The 17365-nt window shown below is 51.9% G+C and overlaps 1 protein-coding gene across 1 annotated transcript; it reads left to right on the top strand.

Moving 5' to 3' along the window:
* DHRS7C (dehydrogenase/reductase 7C) lies at positions 1 to 16722 on the top strand. The gene is made up of 6 exons (XM_047833898.1): positions 1 to 154; positions 5343 to 5455; positions 7446 to 7659; positions 9666 to 9758; positions 14823 to 14978; positions 16514 to 16722. Exons 1-6 carry the CDS (start codon positions 1 to 3, stop codon positions 16720 to 16722), a joined length of 939 nt encoding a protein of 312 aa, XP_047689854.1.
* Positions 16723 to 17365: the final 643 nt, after the last annotated feature.

The following is a 17365-nucleotide window of genomic DNA, read 5'->3' as shown; positions in this document are numbered from 1 at the left end:
ATGGGAGTCACGGCTGTGTTTATCCTGCCTCTGCTGCTCCTGGGAATCAGTGGCCTTCTCTTCATCTACCAAGAGGTGTCCCGGCTGTGGTCAAAGTCAGCCGTGCAGAACAAAGTGGTGGTGCTCACCGATGCCATCTCAGGACTGGGCAAGGGTAAGCCAGCTCTGTCCCCACTGCGCCCAGTCCTGACGTGAAGGACGAGAGGTGGCAGGATGGCGTGTGGCCATCTGCTAGGCGGGGGGCGGGGGAAATCGAGGCTGTGTCCTCTCCCAGGGTCCGTGGCTAACCAGCGAGTGTCTTCTCTTTTGGGGGCTATAGCTCCCTGTGCCCGAGAAACAAGGGGATCGGGAGAGCTGGGTTGGTTGCAAACTCACAGCCTGGGAGAGCTGGGTTGCAAACTCACAGCCTGGGAGAGCTGGGTTGCAAACTCACAGCCTCAGGGCCAAAACTGATCAGCAGATGTCACTTGTTTTTGCGCTCATGGGGTTCCAGAAAATTTGAAATGCAAAGCCCTTGGATGGGGCGGCATATCAACTATGAGCCCAGACTTGGGTGCTGGGTGAAGTTCCAGGCTCTGTCACCTACTAGCTGGTGATTGCACTTCTCTGCTTTGGATTTCTCATCCAGGAAAGCGAGGACACTGGTAATGTCTACCTCACAGGGTTGTTGGGAGGAATGAATGAATTCCTCGATGGAAAGCACGTAGAAGCCGTCAGGTGACCGTGACGGTCATAACGATGAGCAAATTCAGGCAGAGTGTGCCCAATGTGGTACACACCCCACCGATCCCCGCTGTATCGCAGTCGGGCTGATGACCTCAACCATATTACCTCCTGGCCTTGAAGGCAGTTAGGTTTGTGACCCCTGATTTAGACGGTCTCAGGGCGCTTTTCTGCTGGTGGCATCTGTGACATGAGGGTAATAACTGTCCTTAGGTTTGTGAGACTCTGACCCTATCACTCCTAGCAATGTTTGTGTAGCCGCGTTTGGGATAACTTGGGCATCATTTTTGCTGTTGTTTGTGTTGTTTTTAATCAAGCATAGAACCCACATTGACAAACATTCATTAAGTCACTCAACAGGTATCCAAGGAGTCCATTATGTGCTGGGTATTGAGATGAACACTGTCCCTACTTTGAAGATGGGTTCTGTTCCAGGGGGTGATTGCCCCAGGCTCACCATGTGACATAAAAAACAAAGCATGGGGGCGCCTGGGTGGCTCAGTCAGTTAAGCGTCCGAATTCAGCCCTAGTCATGGTCTCTTGCTTCGTGGGTTTGAACCCCGTATCGGGCTCTGTGCTGACAGCTCGGAGCCTGGAGCCTACTTCAGATTCTGTGTCTCCCCCTCTCTCTGACCCTCCCCTGCTCATGATCCATATCTCTCAAAAATAAGTAAACATTAAAAAAAAAAAAAATAAACCAAGCATGAGGCAGGTAAACTGGCCCTCCATGGGGCCCAGAAGCAATTCCCGAGGAGAACATTTTGCTGCATTATACTCCATGCTCAAAACAGAGGAGGGATACAAGCTCCAGCTTCTACAGGGACAAGTCAGAGCACACACATTTGTCAATGAGATCAGATACAAGATGATGGGGACCAGTTGTTGCCCTGGGGAAATGGAACAGAAAGACTCACCTAGAGACAGTCAGAGTCCGTGTTGGGGCAAACCTGTCCTTCAAACAGAATATGTCCGCATAGCATCAGGCCGGCCGCCAACAAGAGACCCCTTCATCAGGAAGCCTTCCTTGCCCCCTGCTCTTTCTTCTTGGGTGCTCCCCGAGGAACCAGCCTCTGGGCTCCCATGGCTCCTCATATGAACACCCCGCTATTCCCACACTCCTCACGCTGTTCCCTACATGTGTCCTTCTCAGCTGATCGACCAGACCCAAGCTCCCTTATGGTGGAACCTGTGTGTGTTCCTAACCCCAGTGTCCCAGCACCCAGATCAAAGCTTGGTGTATAATTAAGCACTCAAAAAAAAAAAAGTTTATTTAATAACTGCCTTTAAAAGTGGCCATCTTGGGGCACCTGGGCGGCTCAGTTGGTTAAGCGTCTGGCTTCGGCTCAGGTCATGATCTCGCAGTTCATGGGTTTGAGGCCCGTGTTGGGCTCTGTGCTGACAGCTCAGAGCCTGGAGTCTACTTCAGGTTCTGTGTCTCCTTCTCTCTCTCTCTGCCCATCCCCTGGCTCATGCTGTCTCTCAAAAATAAATAAAACATTGAAAAAAAATTAAAAAAAAAAAAAGTAACCACCTTACGGGAAAGCACTCATTTGGATATGAGTATGTTGTCGTAGATTTGTCTTGTTGATTTCGGACTAGATTCCAACATGATCAGAGAACATATTTTGTATGATTTCAATTCTTTTAAATTTGTTGAGGTGTGCTTTACCACCCAAGACACGGCCCGTCTCCGTGAATGATACGCGGGTGTTTGAAAACGGTGTGCATTCTGCCGTGGTTGGGAGGAGACTCCCACAAAACGTCGATCAGACGTTGGTTGGTTGGTTGGTTGGTTGGTTGGTTGGTTGGTTGAGAGGGCTGTTCAGTCCTGTATCCTCCGAGAGGTACCTGTTTCAGTTGTCTTTTTAATTTGTTTTTTTGTTTTTTTTTTTTTTTTGAGTCTCATTCGGGTTATAGTGACCCCGTGTTCAACTCAGGCAGCCAGGAAATACATCTCTGGGGGGTGGGGGTAGGGAATGGCATTTTCAGAGGAATTTGGTCTAGTCTCTGCCCTAACATCGGTGTCCTCTTGTGCTGTGTCTTAACGGACCCACCCTGGAAAGAAATGCAAAGCTGGAAGAAAAAAAAGCAAGTCCAAATATTCAGAAGTAACCTGAGAAGCTGGGTGTGCGTAGCCTCAAATAACACGCAGCTGACCGCAGCGGTTATGGGTTCGGACTGCTCTGCTTTTCAGGTCCGAGGCAACAAAAATGTGACGGGCCCTGAGCGGACAGTGCAGGCTTTACGTGGCCCACAGCACAGCCTCAATCCCCTGGAACCCGACCAAGCCCGGCAGGTAGCCCCGGAGAGTTGCAAGACCCAGTGCCACGCTGTGGACCAGGGAAATCGGACGAAGATCAGGACATGTGAACCTGCCCCAAACCCCCACACGACTCAGCCAAGCTGGGAATCGGGTCACTTTGTGTGTGTGCGTTTTTTAATGTTTATTTATTTTTGAGAGAGTAAATGAGAGCATGGGTGGTGGAGGGACAGAGAGGGAGAGAGAGAGAGAATCCCAAGCAGGCTCTGTGCTGTCATCACAGAGCCTGATGCAGGGCTTGAAGCCACAAACTGTGAGATCATGACCTGAGCTGAAATCAAGAGTCTGACTGAGCCACCCAGGCACCCCATGGGTCACTTTGTACCCACTGTGTCTTTGGCAAGAAGGACTCTCGAAATCCTCACACTCTCTGTGCCTCGAAGAGCTCGGCGCCCTGTCTGTGTTTCAGCATCTCTGAGGCGCGCCCCAAACGCTTCCGAAACTGAGCCTGCTTGCCTGTCGGTTGATAGCCCGTTCTGACGGTCACAGGCCACCCTTTGGCATTTTCATCTCCCTGAAATCAGAAAGCATCTCCGCCCGGTGGCACCTTAGAGTCAAGGAGATGTGGAAGGAAAGGTGTGGCTCATATTTGCTGCGTGAAAAAGGAAAAGCCTGGAGAAACGTTGTGCTGAGCTGAGCTGATCCAGAATCAAAGCAAGAGAGCCTGAGCATAGCAGCACCTGCGTTGGCAGAAATGACTTGTTTGGAAGGATGCCTTCGGGCTCGCTGTTCCGCAGTGATGAATGCATCCCTGGGCTGCAGCCTCCCCGGGCGCACTTGCGAGAGGCGAGGTTCCCTTGGAGGAGAGTGGGTGGGTGATAGTGAGGGCCCCTGGCCGCCTCTCCCAAGGAGGTCAAGGTCACAGGCCCCTCACCTGCCCCCATGCTCAGCTTGTAGATGTAGAGTGTGAGTGGGTGACAGAACCCTCCCCCCGGCCACATGCTCCTTTCTGGGAGGTGGGACAAGAGGTGGAGAACAGGGCGCCCCCCCGCCCCGCCCCAGGCATGTCCCTGGCTTCACCGCTTACCTGCTGCGGGACTGTGGGTGAATCATTTCTACTCACTAAATGTCACCTCTCAGGTTTGCAAAACACGGCCATCGTGGCTGCCCCACACGTGGGGGAGAGACGGACCCTTCCCCGTGGTCCCAGCAACTCAAGGTGACATTGTCCACACAGTTATTTCTTGATTCAGGTTTCCACCAGTCAGAACTGCCCACCTCCTCCCCCTCCCCCTTGCCCGCTCTCCGCCACACCCAGCACACCTGTTTCTAGACCTCACTGGGACCTCCATCTGTCCTACGTCCGTGCGTCTCTCCCGCTGAGACTGAAGGGTCCAGCACCGCAGCTGTCCTCCTCCAATACCACAATCCCCCTGCCCACGTGCCCGCCGATCAAACCCCGGCCAGCCCCCTTCTCTGCACCTGCACGCAACCCCAAAACCGCTTGGAGCCATTGCATTCCAGAAGCCAGTCTCCCGTGGGCACCCGGGGCACCCAGGTATCCTCTGTCATGATCGCTCGGTCCAGGCTCACCGCTGTGTGGTGTAAAACAGGGCGATAAGAGGTACTGAGCACCGCTAGTGGGTGTTTGGCGATGCCCTTCCAGGTCCCTGTACGTGGCCAGGCTCTGTGAGTGTTGGCTGCCCGGCTCACACACTTGGCCTCTGCCTCCCCGGGGCCTTCCATGCCCTCTGCACCCAGCCCTGGAGGGAAGCTCGATCAGCACACTGAGTAGACACGAGCGTATAAAAGGCCGGCCCCTTGCCTCCAGGTGGGACAGCTCAGCAGTGGGGTGTACCCTCCAGAACTTTCCTCGGATCCAGCCAAGACTACGCTTTACCTGAGACCTTACTCCCCGATGGATTTTTCTCTGACGGGCACTCCTGGATGCCTGAGTCCCTGTCTCTGATTCTGCTTCTGGGAGACCCACGCAGGAGCCTTTCCAATATCTTTAGGTTAAGATCGGTCAAGGGCTTTGATCCTGGAGGGCTAGGTGGATAGGGTCACCTTTCTGTCCAGCTTAGGGAACAATCTTCTCCTAATCAGAACCATCCCACAAAGGACAGGCTATTTCACTCCACTCCAAGCTCCCCTTCACGGGAGGTAACCATGCTGAGGCCGGAAAAGGAAGATAAAAAATTCCAGCCCTGGGAGGAAGTTGAATGAAATGACCTCCAAAGGATTTCAATGGCCCACGGACTTTGGAATCCTTTGAAATCCTGAATTCGTGAGAGAGACGCTCATCATCAGTGGCTCCATCCACACAGTGCGCCCTGCCCTCTTTCCTTCTTCCCCACAGAGTGTGCTCGGGTGTTCCACGCTGGTGGGGCGAGGCTGGTGCTGTGTGGGAAGAACTGGGAGAGGCTAGAGACCCTGTATGATGCCCTGATCAGCGTGGCTGACCCCAGCAAGGTAAGGGCTTCTAGCAGCTGGCTTGGGGATGCCCTTGGGCACCCTTAACCTTCACTGGTTTTTGTTGTTGTTGTTGTTGTTGTTGTTGTTGTTTTTAGCAGCTCTTTGACCAGGTGGGTGAAATTTGGTGATTGCTTTGGGAGGCAGCAGTCTCACTAACCTTGACACAGGTTGTCTGCCACTCGTCTTGACCATTCTTGCCAAGGATTTGCTCACCCTCCCCACCCCCTGTTATATTGAAGCCAGAGTCCACGAGGACCCAGAAGCTAGAGCATGACACCCGTATGGGAGTGATTATAAACTCTTAGGGCTGATTTTTCTAAATAAAATCTCGGGGGCGCCCGGCTTGCTCAGTCTGCGGAGCGTGGGACTCCTGATCTCGGGGTTCTGAACTCAAGCCCCATGTTGGGTGTAGAGATTACTTAAAAATAAAATCTTTAGGGGTGCCTGGGTGGCTCAGTCAGTGAAGCGTCCGACTTTGGCTCAGGTCATGATCTCAGTTTGTGGGTTTGAGCCCTGCGTTGGTCGGGCTCTGTGCTGACAGCTGGGAGCCCGGAGCCTGTTTCGGATTCTGTGTCTCCCTCTCTCTCTGCCCCTCCCCTGCTTGCGCTCCGTCTCTCTCAAAAATAAACATTAAAAACATAAAATCTTTAAAAATGGAAATAATACCTCAAATGATATTTCTGTCAAAGAAATCAGGGAAGTGAAGTCACCTTCTAAGAAGCCACCGGGAGGTGAACGCTTTCCAGGAGGCTGTGGTTTTCAAAGTGTTTCTGGAACACTGCCTTCAGTGCTGTCTTCATGGTTTGTGTTTTTTTGTTTTGTTTTGTTTTGTGGGGTTTTTTTGTTTTTGTCTTTGTTTTTTGTTTCTTTGGATTTTTGGGTTTTTTTTTTGCCCTTGATATTGAATTACTTTTTGGAAAAAAACAAAAATAATTCAGAAAGAAGCCTGGCATTTGGGGGGATGGAACACACTGGACAACACAGCATTCCAGTTCTGTTTTGGGGGATGTTACCAGGTATTGAATTAAAAAGAGGTACTGACATCAATTGTGTGGAAAATACCCAGTGATGGTTTCTTTACTGCAGGACTTTTCAGAACCTTTTATATGCTACCGTGCATTGTGTATCCCCAAGAACAACATATAATAAATAAATATTATTTCCCAAATAAATTTGACCAAGGAACCCTCTCTTCAGGACTAATGTTTGTCAAACACAGGGATCGGGGTCGCATTTATCACATGGTGTCATCAATTTTCCAACCTGTTCCCTGCTCTCCAGCACGAGAGTCTTTTTTTTTTTTTAATGTTTATTTTTGAGAGAGAAAGAGAGACAGAGTGCAAGCAGGAGAGTGTCAGAGAGAGAAGGAGACACAGAATCCCAAGCAGGCTCCAGGCTCTGAGCTGTCCGCACAGAGCCCGACGCGGGGCTCGAACTCCCAAACCGCGAGATCATGACCCGAGCCGAAGTCGGACGCTTAACCGACTGAGCCACTCAGGTGCCCCTAGACCATGAGAGTCTTGATGGCAGTGAGTGTGTAGGTCTGGCACACAGATGGTGCTCCAAAACTATTGTGTGTAAGACTTGGGTCAAAAAGGAAATGTAGCTCCAAAAGCACTATGATAAATTCTCCTTGGTTCGTAAGTGAGCTTGGCAAGCCGTTTGCAAAAAGGAACTCATAAGATGTTATAAGGATGTCACCACTGGAATCCATGCACGGCCTCCTCTGTAAAGGGTGGTATTCATTTGGATTCATCAGTTCTGGCCCCTTGGCCAAAAGTTCAGACTGATGACTGCATATTTGCACCTTTGGACTCCACTACCCAAGAAAGGAATCTCTATCAGCTTCCTTCCTCCCAGAGCCATGCCTGCTTTTTCCTCCTCATTTTTCTCCCCCTGTGGTCATTCCATGAGCTCTGAATTTCAAAAGGGGGGCGGGGGCCCCCAAGGTATTCCCACACATGCCTTGACTCTTTCATTGGTTCAGCAGACATTCACCCCAAAGCTGGTCCTCTTGGACCTCTCGGACGTCAGCTGTGTCCCAGATGTGGCCAAAGAGATCCTCGACTGCTATGGCTGTGTGGACATCCTCATCAACAATGCCAGCATGAAGGTGAAGGGGCCTGCCCATAAGATTTCTCTGGAGCTCGACAAGAAGATCATGAATGCCAATTACTTTGGACCCATCACACTGACCAAAGGTCTCGTGAGTTTGACCTTCCTGCAGATTTCGGGGCCACCGGCTGCTAGGGAGGGCTCTGTCACATAGCCAGATGGACGGTCACCCAACTGTGGATGGAATCTCCAGCCCCCTCAGAAAAACTCCTACCAATTTGGTGAAAGCTTTCACCATTCTGACGATAAATGTTGATAAAAGAAAAGGGATTTGGGAAGTATCTTACTAGTATATTCCAACCTCCCTCTGTGGGAAACCCCCTCCCCATCTAAGCTCTCCCTTCATCCCCTTTCTTCTTACTCTTGTCCATGGCTCTCCCACCAATCTCATCCCACATCACTGGACCACTGTCTTCATGCTTCACATATATTTTCATATATCACGCTTGCCCTTGATCTGTCCCTACATGACAGTTGGTCAAGGGTAGAGATTCTGTCCTCAGAAATATAGAAGAGAAAGGTTTATCCCAAACTACAAGGGACCCAATGTGGTGTCAATCCCTTTGCAGAAACAGGGAGAACAGAAACCCTTTTGAGGGCAAAATGGCAGCTCCTGTGTGAAGATATCTCACAGCCAAAGGTCAAATGCAGGTCTGGATCCTGGGGAGTTGGGGCTGGAGATGACACGTAATAGAGCCAAGAGTTGAAACAACAAGCCCCGGCCCCCCCCATTCCCCCACCAAATTTATCAAAGCAGAATCCCAAAAGGGAGGATGTATGAGTTGAGACTTTCTGAATTTAGCATGTGGGGTTCCCTGGCTGAGGAAGCGTGATCTTAGAACTGCCTCCTCCATGGCCCCAGTCCCCATGATCATGGGGACTGGGGCACTAGGATAGATGAAGGGAAACTTATCTGAAGCAGAAAGATGACTTTCCAGAGCTTCTGAAATGATGCCCCAGAGATAATAGTTTTCTCCAGTCCAGTCCCAATGGACACACCGTGCTTCTGAGAGTTCAGGGTTCACTGGCATCGAAGTGAAGGATGCAGACAGTGGAAGGGGAAATCCAGGGCTGGTGTATCTTCCTGGCTGGGCCTCTCACTTGCTTACAGACCTGAAGTCCAGTCACTAGATCTGGGCCTCAGTTTACCCATCTGAAGCATGCAAGGGCTTGATGTCAATGGCCATTCTGAAAGTTGAGTCTCTTGACTTTTTTTTTTTTTTTTGCCATATCCCCATTCCACCTGTAACTATTATTTATTTCATTCTCTAAAGTTCTGCATTTTCAAATCAGTTCTTTTCAGGGGAAGTCTTCATAATATCACCATAAATTAAAGACCATTTTCTCACTCAATAAATAGGAGAACCCTGGGGCGCCTGGGTGGCTCAGTTGGTTAAGCATCTGGCTCCGGCTCAGGTCATGATCTCACGGTTCGTGAGTTTGAGCCCCGCATTGGGCTCTGTGCTGACAGCTCGGAGCCTGGAGCCTCTTCGGAGTCTGTGTCTCCCTCTCTCTCTCAGCCCCTCCCCCGCGTGCACTCTGTCTCTCTCTCTCTCTCTCTCTCTCTCTCTCTCTCCCAAAAAAAACATTTAAAAAAAATTAAAAACATTAAAAAAAACATTTAAAAAAAATTAAAAAAAATAGGAGAACCCTGAAAATAGAACAAAGTGGTAGGTTCTCCCAAGACACAGGGCTGAGGCCTGTCCTCTCTTTGTTGAAAGATTTGCACCTGCAAGAGAGGTGTTGAAGACACATTAGGACCAATATGAGCCTTCCTGCTGAAGGCAAGACTTGGGTTGAAATAGGATGACCTATGACCTTTCTCACCACTGAGATCCGTGTCCCTTCATGCACATGGGTGGGTCACGGAAAACCACCCAGCACTCGCAATCACCAGTTGAGCCAAGCCCACTCTTGGGAAACACAGGAGAGGGGATGTGCTTGCTCCTGTCCACCTGTGTCTTGGGGTAATCGAATGACCGGGGAGGTAGTGGGGTCCTGTGTGATGAAAGGGGTCTGGGGAAGGGGTCTCCCCACTGCTGTCTGCCTTGGTTTCTGATGCGTAACCGTGACTCTGTCCTGTGCTTTCTAGCCCTGCTCCCCGACATGATCACCCGGAGGACAGGCCAGATCGTGTTAGTGAATAACATCCAAGGGAAGCTTGGAATCCCATTCCGTACAGCTTGTAAGTTGCTACGACAAAAACGTTTGGCCATATGTTATGTGTCTTCGTAGACCACAGATGTCATGTCCTGCACTAGGCATGCAGTTATAAGGTGGGGGTGGGGGAGGGAAGTGTCCGGATGTGAAATGGTCTATTGGCTTTTCTTTTATGCCTTCGGTTCCTATTTTCGAGCACCTATGGCTTGCAGGTGACTGGGTCCCTCTCCCCCAGAAGTTCACATCCCACAGGTGGTCAGGTCATGCCCTGGCTGAACACAATCAAGGCCGGACGAAGGGCCCCCTCCTGGCAGGGGCACATGGCCCCAGCTCAAGTGACCCTTCCTCTGTAAGGACAGGAAAGGTTACAACTGAGAAGGGCGCATATCACACAAGGGGAAAAGGGCGGAAGGTTCTGAGGGAGGAGGGAGGGGAAAGTGAAAGGCGCAGAATCCAAGGAGAGGTGAAGAGAAAATTCCAAAGGCAGGTGTCCTTTAAAAAGTCCAGGTGGGGGCGCCTGGGTGGCGCAGTCGGTTAAGCGTCCGACTTCAGCCAGGTCACGATCTCACGGTCTGTGAGTTCGAGCCCCGCATCGGGCTCTGGGCTGATGGCTCAGAGCCTGGAGCCTGTTTCCGATTCTGTGTTTCCTTCTCTCTCTGCCCCTCCCCCGTTCATGCTCTGTCTCTCTCTGTCCCAAAAATAAATAAATGTTGAAAAAAAAAATTAAAAAAAAAAAAATTAAAAAGTCCAGGTGGGGCGCCTGGGTGGCGCAGTCGGTTAAGCGTCCGACTTCAGCCAGGTCACGATCTCGCGGTCCGTGAGTTCGAGCCCCGCGTCGGGCTCTGGGCTGATGGCTCAGAGCCTGGAGCCTGTTTCCAATTCTGTGTCTCCCTCTCTCTCTGCCTCTCCCCCGTTCATGCTCTGTCTCTCTCTGTCCCAAAAATAAATAAACGTTGAAAAAAAAATTAAAAAAAAAAAAAGTCCAGCGAAGAGGGGGACTTCTCGGCATATATTCATGGGATCCAGCTGGGGGATGTCTGCCTCCCTCACGGTAGGATGCTGGAGGGCAGAACGCATACCGTATACATTTCTCTATGGCCCACAGCATCCCGCACAAAATGAGAACCCAGTAAATGGCTGGTGGGCAGGGGGCGGGAGGGAGGAAAGAAAATCGGGTGGGTCTCCTGTCTGAGCCTCCTCCGGCTGCCGTGACAAAACACCACAGACCGAGGGGCTTCTACAACGCGGTTCTGGAGGCTGAGGTCCAGTGTCAAGGTGTCGGTGGCTTTGGCTTCTCCCAAGGCCCCTCTCCTCAGCTTGCGGACAGCCGCCTTCTCCCTTCACATGGCTTCTCTTCTGTACATCCCTCGGGTCCTTCTCTGTGTCCAAATTTCCTTTTCTTTGAGGACGCCAGTTGGATTGGATGAGGACCAGTCCTGACGGCCTCATTTAAAGTAAATCACTGTATCTTCAAATCCAGTCCCATTCTGAGACACCAGGGTTAGAACTTCCCACATACGAGCTGGGAGTGGTGGGAGACACAATTCAGCTCATAATATCCCCCCCCAGTAGAGTTTTCTTTTCCCATCTGTTCTAGTTAGATTAAGCCCAGGACAGCGGGCTCCTCACTGTCACTCAGGGACCCCGAATTGCACCAGATCACTGTTTTGCCATCATTTCCCACATGGCCAAAGCTGGTGCCCACCTTGTCTGGGTTCTGGCTGTGAGAAGAAGGCAGAGAGCCTTCGGGAGCCATGCCCAGGGTCTACAGCCCCAGGCCAGGAGCTAGCAAACATCTCCGCTCATATCCTGCTGGCGAGAACTCAGGTGCACACTTAACACCCAGCTGCCAGGGATGCTGGGAAGCACCTGTCTACCTGTGGGCCCAGGAGGGAGAGAAGAATGGAGTTTGCTTCACACACAGCTGTCTTGGCCACATCCCTCATTTTCCTTTCTTTCCAACCCACTGATAAACATCACCACTATTCCTCGGATTTGTGAACTCTCCACGCATGTTATTCCCAGGAACCGGATTACTTTTCACTTCCCTTGATCTATGCCTTCATTCGTTCAACAAACAGCAATCGAGGCCCTAAAGCCAGGTGCTGGGGACACAGACAGCAGGGACATGACATTTGCAGTATTGGGACAGACCCTTTGGCCACCAACCCAAAACACGGGGCCAGTGCATGGGTTTTTCTGGAGCATTTCTGAAACACGGCATTGAGGGTGGGGCAGTCTAATGAGGCTCTCCACCCCCACCCCCCATCCCCCATCAGCTCTCTGATGTCCAGCTTCTCTGAAGCGGAGGAATGGAGGGGTGCAGAGTTTCCCACATAAATGTCACAAACTACAGAGGGGCCACCCTGGGCAGGCCCCAAGTTCTCTCCTTCCTCCAGATCTGACCATGACTGGGGTCGTCTGACTGTGGTGGGTCTCCTTCCACACCCACAGAAAATGTAGCATCCCTGATGCCACAGCACTGGGTAGGGAGATGGGGCTCTGAGGCTCAGCCCAGAAGCACAGCGGAGATAACCCAGCCCGCCTCTGCCTCCAGCTCCTCGCCCGGGGCCCCACCCAAGGAGAAGCTTCCTTGTTGAATGATCGGAGGAACTGACAAGTCAGTGAATGAACAGCAAGCTGATAACCCTTCTTTGGAAGTAACAGCTCTATTGACATAGAGCTTACAGACCATATAGTTCTCCCATTTGAAGTATAAACTTTGGTGGTTTTGAGTATATCTCGATATACTAAAATCCATCACAATTGCTTAAATCCATCACAACTCTTGCTATTATCCATCTGTTTGATTCTAGCCGCGCTAGTGGCATGAAGTGGCATCTCGCTGTGGTTTTGGCATGAACTGTCCCAATGGCGATGATGAGCTTTCCATGCAGGCAGAGTTGGAGTGACCATGAACCACGAGGGGAGTCCTGATGGGGTTCTTCTCTCGTCATTAAGTGGGGATAATAGCCTCTGTCTCTCTTCGTTCAGTAGATTCCATTAGGGAGACCGAGTCTCACCCAGGTCCGGACGAGGTCAAACGAGCAGATATACAGAAATTCATTTTATGAACCAGGGAAGGGCAGCCCGGGAGCCCCACGGCATTTGGTTTTGGCCAGCATGCTGGCAAACCTCTTTCTAATTAGCGATGTAGTGTTGTGATATGATGTTTTATAATAAGAAATATATATTTGGTCTTCATCCCATTTCTGGCACAGACCTTTAAAAACCCTTGAATTCCCTACGTGATGAGTGGTCAGTGTCTCTTGTTACATTAATGAGGTGACTTTTGGACGCCACCTAAAGATGGGGGCGCTGCTGGCCAGGGGCACCAACCAGGTGATCAGGGGGTGGGAGCTTCCAGTCTACCCCTACCGCTGAGGAGCAGAGAGGATCAGGGGATTTTTCTAGCACCAAAGGCCCATGGTTTAATCAATTGTGCCTATAACAAAGCCTCCATAAAATTCCAGAAGGTCGGCTTTGGAGAGCTCCGAGGTTGGAGAGCTCGTGGGGAGTCAGGGAGAGTGGTGCACCCAGAGAGGGTGTGAACCTCTGAACCCATTCCCACACACCTCACCCACTACACCTCTTCCATCTGGCCGTTCTGAGTTAGGTCTTTTTTTTTTTTTTTTAGTTTATTTATTTATTTTTGAGAGAGAGAGAGAGAGAGAGGCAGGGAGGGGCAGAGAGAGAGGGAGGGAGAATCCTAAGCAGGCTCCATGCCGTCAGCTCAGAGCCCCATGCAGGGCTCAAACTCACGAACTGTGAGATCATGACCTGAGCCAAAATCAAGAGTCGGACGCCTAACCGACTGAGCCACCCAGGTGCCCCGAGTTATGTCCTTTTATAATAAACCCGTGATCTACTAAGCAAAACATTTCTCTGAGTTCTACGAGCTGCTCTAACAAGTTAATCTGTCTCGAGGAGGGGATCATCGGAACGCTTCGATCTCCAGCCACTCCATCAGAAGCGCAGGTGACCATCAGGACTCATGCTTGGTCTGAATTGAGTGGGGACAGGGGACAGTCATGGGACAGAACCCTTACCCTGAGGGATCTGACTTTATCTCCAGGTAGACAGTGTCAGAATTAGGTCGTAGGAGCCCCAGCTGGTGTCGGGGACTTGGTGCTGTGGGCCAGAGCCCGGTGTTGGAATTAGGTGCAGAACTGGTCAGTATTTAACTATTTGAATATGAGGACATTTCCGTCAAAATCAGGATTTCCAGCTCCCTGAACGATAATAGATCTGGCGCCACGGGGCCCACCTGCTAGAGGCAATAGTTGGCGGAGCCCAGTGCAGACCAAGCGCGACTTTCCCTTGCCCCATGCCCCCCCACCCAGGGCACCCGCATTCTTCCCCCTGCATGGTGAGGGGGCCGGTGGCTTGCAAGGGCCATCTGGGGACCATGCATCCCGTAGGTATCAGCATGATGGCAGAGATCCCAGTACACCCACCCCCGGCCTGTTTCAGCCTCCAGGTGACACCCCCGAAATGGGAAGTTGGGGTTTATCATACCCCAGATGGGGCTCTGACTCCCCAAGGCTTTAAGGAGCGTCTTCTCCACTCTTTTTGGAATTCCCGGAAAGGTTCTTGTTAGCCCAAGCATTTGGCCCGACCATTTGGAGTGAATCTGGTGAGTGGCTCAGATGGACAGGACCTCGGAGGAAAAGGCCGGGAAGTGGGAGGGGAGACTTGTGCTTTGGGCTCATTGAGACCTCCAGCTGGCCCTGGGACCCTGGAGAAATCGCTCGGTGCCAGCCTTACTGGGAAGGAATGGGAACTCGTGCCTGGGCCGTCACAACAACTTGCCAAGGGTGATATTATCCCCATCTTAAAGATAAGAAAACTGGGACACCCGGGTGGGCTTAATCGGTTTAGCGTCTGACTCGATTCCAGCTCTGCCTCCATCCGCCATTTCACGGGGTCTGTCTGTCCTCATCTACGAAGGGAGGGGCAGGGTGAGGCCACGGCGGAGGCCCCTTCCAGCTGACCTCTAGGATTGGGCACGCAGGCCTCTGTCTCCACTGCTCCTGCTGGGGAGCAGGGCTGCTCCCCCCCACCCGCCCCTGCCCGGTCTCTCTTCCAGATGCTGCCTCCAAGCACGCGGCTCTAGGCTTCTTTGACTGCCTCCGAGCCGAAGTGGAAGAATACGACGTAGTCGTCAGCACGGTGAGCCCCACTTTCGTCCGGTCATACCACATTGACCCAGGCCAAGGAAACTGGGAAGCCTCCATGTGGAAATGTGAGCTTTCAGGGGGGAAGCTGGGGTCTGGGAGGGCATCTGGACGGGGCGGTGGGGGGAGGGGGTGCTCTGGGGCAGCCGGGTTTCACCGGGCCTGCAGGGGAGTGGCTGCTCCTGAAGTCTGAGACTAGAGGTGGTGGGGACCCGCACCCAGCTAACAGCAGGGAGGGGAACCCCAAATTTCAGTCCCGAGGCACCAGGTGGAAAGAATCCTAACCCACAACCAGCAGACCAAGTCCCAGCTAGGCTTTGGCCCTCACACAGCTCTGTGACCTCGCACACGTGACTGTCTGTCTCTGGGCCTCAGTTTCCCTTGTGGAAGAGCCAGATTTGGCCTTTAAGAACTTGCTACCCCCCTGACCCCCCCCCCCCCCCCTTTTCCTAGGAGGCGGCACAGAGTAGAGGCTGAGAGTCTGGTACCAGATTGCCTACACTTGAAGCTTGTGCCTGGTATGCATTCAGTGTTCGAACGCAGGCGGGTCCCTTGATCTCTGTGCCTCAGCTTTCCCTTTAAGAAACTGAGGATTGTAGGAGCACCTGGGTGGTTCGGTCGGTTAAGCGTCCGACTTCGCCTCAGGTCATGATCTCACGGTTTATGGGTTCGAGCCCCGCGTCGGGCTCTGTGCTGACAACTCAGAGCCTGGAGCCTGCTTTGGATTCTGTGTCTCCCCCTCTCTCTATGCCCCTCCCCCATTTGTGCTCTGTCTCACTCTGTCTCTCAAAAATAAATAAATGTAAAATAAAAAAAATTTTTATGAAATTGAGGACCGTGGTAATACCTGCCTTGCGGAGGCACTGGGAGGACTGAAGGCCCATAAATGGTTTACAACAGCAACCAGCACAAAGCAAGCTCTCTGTAAACATACCGTATTATTACTGCTATTCTAGAATGCTCTAAACAGAGAGCTGCTACGTCCTGCCCAAGGCTCTGTCTACATTAGGGAATCAAGATGAACCAAGATGTGGGCAAACGGTCCCAGGAGGTTCTTGATAAGCATGGCTTTGCAACAGTTGTCAACAACAGCTCCTTAATTCATCTGGTGCCTTCTTTCTTCTTAAATTTGTGTTAATGTTTATTTATTTTTGAGAGACAGAGAGAGACAGAATGCAAGTGGGGGAGGGGCAGAGAGTAAGGGAGACACAGAATCGGAAGCAGGCTCCAGGCTCCTAGCTGTCAGCACAGAGCCCCACGAGGGGCTGGAACCCACAAACCGTGAGATCATGACCTGATCGAAGTCGGACGCTCAACTCACTGAGCCACCCAGGCGTCCCTGGTACCTTCTTTCTCAATTAAGCTCTTTCTCGTCCCTGCAATGACTCATAACCACCCTGAAAAGTTAATAGGGCAGGAAACTATGCCCACTTTATGGATGAAGAAGCTGAGGCTCAGGGGGTCAAGAGTCGGCCCCCCCAGGGCCTCACAACCAGCAGAGGGCGGAGCTGGTCGGGGAGCCCACGACCCCAGGCCCAGCCCACGCTTCCCTCTCTTTGGGCATCAGGGGCCGTAACCCCTGCCCCTACTGGGGGCTTTTCAGTCTTTTTCAGGAAGCTGACCTACGGGGTGCACCCTGTGGACGTAGCGGAGGAGGTGATGCGCACCGTGAGACGGAAGAAACAAGAGGTCTTCATGGCCAACCCCATCCCCAAGGCCGCCATGTACATCCGCACCTTCTTCCCCGAGTTCTTTTTCGCCGTGGTGGCCTGCGGGGTGAAGGAGAAACTCAACGTCCCAGAGGAGAGCTAACCACAGAGGCTATGTGGGTCCCCTCGATGGGAATAAAGGCTTTCCTGGCAAGTGCCGGTCCTCTGTCCTCTCAACACTGGGGCCCAATACAAGCCATATCTCCCTAACCCACACCCACCTATGGGAGATTTTCTTCATCCCAGTGAGGATGGTTTGGATGCCAGCTCAGCCACTTACAGGCCCTCAACATTCCCAGGACGCACTTCCAGAAGCTTCTCTGCAGGGTGGCAGCAAGTAGAAAAATAGGAACCATAATGGGTCTGACCCCCACAGACACACACATACACACACACACACTCTATGGCCATCCACCTGCTCAGGAACCTAGAAAACCACCTGCATTTTATACAGGACTGACCTGCCCTTGTCAGCCTCCAACAACAGAAGCAGGACTCGGCAACCCTCTAGGGCAGCCACACGGAACTTTCTGTGATGGTGGACATAGTCTATAAGCCACATTGTCCAGTGTGGCAGCCACTAGCCACATATGGCCATTGAGTACTGGAAATACGGCCTGTGCAATGGAGAGTCTGAGCTCTGAATTTTATCTCACTTGAAATAATGTGAATTTCAGCAGCCACACGCGGCTAGCGGCTCCCAGGCTTGCAGAACATCAGAATCAGCCTCGTCCCTGGAATTAACT

This window comes from Prionailurus viverrinus, chromosome E1, assembly GCF_022837055.1.
Source record: "Prionailurus viverrinus isolate Anna chromosome E1, UM_Priviv_1.0, whole genome shotgun sequence".
Classification (NCBI taxonomy): domain Eukaryota; kingdom Metazoa; phylum Chordata; class Mammalia; order Carnivora; family Felidae; genus Prionailurus; species Prionailurus viverrinus.
The sequence above is the reverse complement of the archived record's forward strand: the minus strand, read 5'-3'. Positions and strand labels throughout refer to the sequence as shown.